This window comes from Sinocyclocheilus anshuiensis, unplaced genomic scaffold (genome assembly GCF_001515605.1).
Source record: "Sinocyclocheilus anshuiensis isolate Anshui unplaced genomic scaffold, SAMN03320099.WGS_v1.1 scaffold923, whole genome shotgun sequence".
In the NCBI taxonomy this organism is placed as follows: Eukaryota; Metazoa; Chordata; class Actinopteri; order Cypriniformes; family Cyprinidae; genus Sinocyclocheilus; species Sinocyclocheilus anshuiensis.
Window position 1 is genome coordinate 985,379 of NW_015544138.1, and position 5,161 is coordinate 990,539.

Sequence of the window (5,161 nt, forward strand, 5' to 3'; positions counted from 1 at the left end):
TTTTTTTATCCTCGAGAGACATCATGGCTTGCAAACGAGCGAAGCATGGCAGTTGCCCCGCCTCTCTCCTCCTCATTAGCATTTAAAGCTACAGACACAGAAATGGCACGTCCTAAGGAAAGCTCATTGTAGGACTGGCTCGTAGTGGCTGAAATTCTGCACCAAGGCTGAATTTCGGGAAAGAGACTTCAGATACAGTACTAGGGACCACTTAGGCCTATATAAAAGCATCTAAAAAGCAGCATGTCATGGGACCTTTAAGGTTACCACGGTAACCTTGTTTCCCGCCACAGTGCCAGTGTTACTTCTGCAAAATCAGATTCTGAACTGGCTGTTCAAATCACTCATACAAAGCAGGGTTATTATCGTCAACTGAAACTACTGAAACATTTTACTTAATTGAAAAACAAAACAAAATAACAAATATTAGATGGAAAAACTTTAAATCAAAATTAGAAATATTGCCTTGGCAAATGTATGTTTGAGCTGATGTAGTAAATTTACTCGCTGTAAATAAATACTAAAACTGAAGTAAATTAAACTTAAACAGTATTATAAAAAAATACTACAAAAAGTACAAAAAAGCACTTAAAGTACTAACATTAAAAGATGATTTCTAATTGAAATAAAGCTGAAATAAAATATAAATGTAAGATGAAAGACTTAACTATAAACAGTAATAATAATAAAAAAATACAAAAAATAAACTAAAATTAAAAAAACAAAACTTTAAATGCCTTGGCAACAAAATGAAACAAGTTTAAATTGAAGCAAATTGAAACTAAAGCTGAAATAAATGAAACCTACTTAGTAATGTTTAAAAAAAACTAAATTACTAAAAATTTAACTAAAATTGAATATTAGTTGAAAAACTTTGAATGAAAAAAGGAACACTGCACCGGTAACTAACTGAATTTATGGGAAATAAATATGAAAATTGAAAAAAATTAATGTAATTAATTATTAAAATTTAAAACAAATTCAAATTATTTATAAAACCTAAAATGCATGCATTTCGCAGTATAATAGTATATAAACACTTCTAAAATAACACTGATACAAAGCTTGTTGCTTATTACATACACTAACCTGTATAATGCATATATATTATACTATAACAAGTATATACTGTGTGTGAGCGACACACACCGTATCCGTGTTAAATCTGAGACCATTGACATGCGTGTCCGACAAATACAGTCCGGTTTTGGCAAGTCAAGAAGAATCCGAGTTACAACGTCCGTCTGGTATGTTAAAGCACACACACACACAGAGACATCACAAACACAAACAAAGGCGTTCCCATCTGCGTGCTGAAATACTTGTCATAACTGTACGAAGAGCCAGTGTTTCTATTTCTGTGTTTAAAGCGACATGCCGCATAAACACAGCATATTTTCTGCGGTTTTCACTCTTATTTATGTCGTCCAAACAGCAGGATCTGAGCTCCTGCGTTTGGTGCAAACACACTTGAGCGAGGAACACTGTGCACAAAATACAGCAGTTCGTCTAAACATCCCATCACTTCATGTCCAAAAGAGAAGCTTGTCAGATACTTTTAGGCCCAAACTTCAGCTCTGTGACGTTCATTCAGATTTGTGGGCTGAATGGTGCGCTAGTGTCAGTTTTCTCAGTGATAAAGTGTCATAATGAGAGCAAGAAGAATGACATTTTGGTTTTTATGTACCAATTATACATAAAAATCTAATTTTACTTTAAGATTCAGTATTTCTGCAGCTCGGACAGGTAAATTTTACTTTAAGATTCAGTATTTCTGCAGCTCGGACAGGTACTTAATCTCACTCATTCCACTCCAATCCACTATTCCGATCTATTCTGTATATAAGTAACACACAAAGACAGCAAAACCATCATTCACGGATCACAGCAACAAAACGAGGCGCGGAAACCTGCTGTCTCAGCATTACAGCCCGTTCTTACCTCCAGGTTATCAAATGAAGGCATAAAACAGTAATTTAATTTATCTTTTAATCAAATGAAAAGAAACAACAACTTTATTTTTGAAAAAACAAAGGGGGTTTAGTATGAAAATTAAAACATGGGAGAAATATTGTGTGATTACTCCTTAAAAAATTACGTTCATTTTTACTGCACAATAATATATTTCTGACACAATTTATTCAAGTTAAACCGAACTTTTATTTTGACGGGTTGCCGTGGATACCTTTACACTTCTGTGTGTATATGATATGATCATTTTTCGCAAACGAAACGGTAAAATGCTCAGGAAGTGACTCTCAGAGCAGTTCTGAGATGTTGTTCATTTGCATTATTGACACACTATTTTCCTATTTGATACTGTAAAGCTGCTTTGACACAATCTGTATTGAACGGATGATTCATTAAGGAACGAAACACCGTCATGTTGCTCAGAGATGCGAAACAGCGCTGTGGCTGTGTTTGGAATTATTTTTATTGTCGAAATAGAGCAAAACCAGGCAATACGGTGTAAAGCCCCGTTCACACCAAGAACGATAACTATAAAGATAACTATAAAGATAACGATATTAGCGTCCACACCAGCGAACGATATCGTCTGTTTATTCTAAGCACACGCACATCTGCCGCTTTAAACTCTTGAGCTCGTCACAGCAGGATTGATTCTGATTGGCTGTCAGTGTTTTTATTGTTCATCAGCTGGAAAAAAAAACGTTCTGAAAGTGATTACAACGATATCGTTTCTCTGTGCCTTTATCGTTATAGTTGTGGTGTGAACTCTGCTATTCTTTAATATTGAGAATGATTTTTAGAACTATATCTTTATCGTTATCTTTATAGTTATCGTGCTTGGTGTGAACAGGCCTTAAGTCTCTTAATTAACTTCTTTGATTTTATTAATTAAAATCAATATCACATTTGTAATCACAGTAATTTTTGGAGAAAAAACGGCATTCTTCGTGTGAAATTGATTAACTATATGAAGTGGTATAAATATATACATTTTCTGCCCCCAAGTCTTGAATTTGTGATCATTGTAAATATTTTTTAATAGACTGAATCTTGCAGTGAAAGAACACACTCTAAATGCATATGCACACTACTCTAGACTTCACGTAAAGCGTGCTCTCTGTAGGTGTTTTGTTTTGTTTGGTTTGGTTTTTGCAGAATACTCGATAATGTAAAATCGCACATCGTTAAAACAACAATTACGATATTATCGCAGACGATATATATCGCACAGCCCTACTTTAATTAATACAAAAAGACAGCAAAACCAGCATTCACGGATCACAGCAGCAAAACGAGGCACCGAAACACGCTTTATCAGCACTAAAGCCCATCCTCACCTCCAGCACAGGTCCGGCCCCGAGGATGATCTGCTCCACGCCGCTGGCGAAGCCCTTCTGGCTGAGCGCCGTCAGGTGGTGGATGAGGAAGTTGGTGCTCTGCGTCTTTCCTGATCCGCTCTCTCCCGAGATCACGATGCACTGGTTCCTCCTCCTCTGCAGCATGGCGTGATACGCCACATCAGCCACCGCGTAAATGTGCGGCTCCAGCTTCCCCAGCCGCTGCTTATCGTACATCTAAAGGCGAGACACCCCAGGTGAATAGGGAAAAAATTAAATAACTAATAAATATCACCATACTTACACAGTTGATTGATTACATTAAGAATTACAAACATCTTTTGTATTACATGTTTTCTGAAATGTTATGCTTAAATATGTAAAGGAGGCGTTATCTTATTAAATATGCGCTAATTTGCATAAATTTCTAGAACAAAAATCTCTACATTGGATAAAGCCAAGTTCAAAATTCTTGTTTGACTTTGCTGACATATTAGACTCAAATGTTTTTACAGAGCGGATTTTGAATATCTCTTTTATTCACTTCATAAATCAGAAAATATTGACAACAGCCAGAAAAAGAATTACATTTTTAAGAATAAAATGTTGTATAAAACCAGGCAAATTATACTGTATATGTGACCCTGGACCCCAAAACCAGTCACAAGGGTCCATTTTTTTTCCATTGATGTATGGTTTGTTAGGATAGGACAATATTTGGCTGAGATACAACTATTTGAAAATCTGGAATCTGAGGGTGCAAAAAAATCTAAATATTGAGAAAATCATCTTTAAAGTTGTTCAAATGAAGTTCTTAGCAATGCATATTACTAATCAAAAATTAAGTTTTTATATATTTTCAGTAGGAAATTTACAAAATATCTTCATGGAACATGATCTTTACTTAATATCCTAATGATTTTTGGCATAAAAGAAAAATGTATAATTTTGACCCATACAATGTATTGTTGGCTATTGCTACAAATATACCCCAGCGACTTAAGACTGCTTTTGTGCTCCAGGGTCACATATGAACAAGCCCCCCTGTAAAAACCTTCAGAATATAGATTGTAATAAAACTGTAAAGTTTTATTGTAAAGTATGTAAGTGCTACTGAAGTGGAGATTTTTGGCTCAGTGAAGGAAAAAAAATCTCATTTTGAGAAAACGACCTTTAAAGATATGTATATTGTAACTGCAATCTACAGACGAAAATAGATAAAGTGCTATAAAAGAAACACTTAAAAGTGTATTTCAGATGTTTTCTTTCCACTAATCTGAAAAAATACTTCACGAAAAACCAAAAACCCCAAAATCTCAAAACTGGCAAGTGCATGAAAAATAGGGCTGGGACAATAAATTGATGCATCGCGATTCGTGGATTGATTCTGAGATTATTGGAATGCGTCACGATTCTCTCTGGATTACTAAAATACTATTTTGTATTTAAAGACATTTAATCAAAATACTTGCCAATCAACCTCTTTATTAGACTGCTGATTTCCTGTATCAACAAGCATACAAAAATACTAAATACAAAAATACTAAGATTAAATGCATTTAAAAACAAAATACATGTGACTTTTCCCAAAGGTATTTAAATACAAAATACAAAATAGTATTTCAAATACATGTATTGTTGATGCTTCACGATGCCATAGAAGAACCTTTTTGTCTAAATGGTTCCATAAAGAACCTTTAACATCTGAAGAACCTTTCTGTTTCACAAAAGCTTCTTTGTGACGAAAGAAGGTTCTTCAGATTGTAAAAAGGTAAGAAAGATATGGTTGTTTAAAGAACCTTTGACTGAATGGTTCTTTGTGGAACCAAAAATGGGTCTTCTATGGCATCGCT

General features: G+C 34.6%; 1 protein-coding gene across 1 annotated transcript in view; it reads right to left on the reverse strand.

Moving 5' to 3' along the window:
* The window catches only part of myo9ab (myosin IXAb), a 133,205-nt gene that overhangs the window by 91,275 nt on the left and 36,769 nt on the right, over positions 1-5,161 (reverse strand). The window contains exon 3 of the mRNA XM_016494739.1: positions 3,309-3,545. Within this exon, the coding sequence (XP_016350225.1) occupies positions 3,309-3,545 (237 nt within the window). The remainder of the gene's footprint in view (positions 1-3,308; positions 3,546-5,161) is intronic.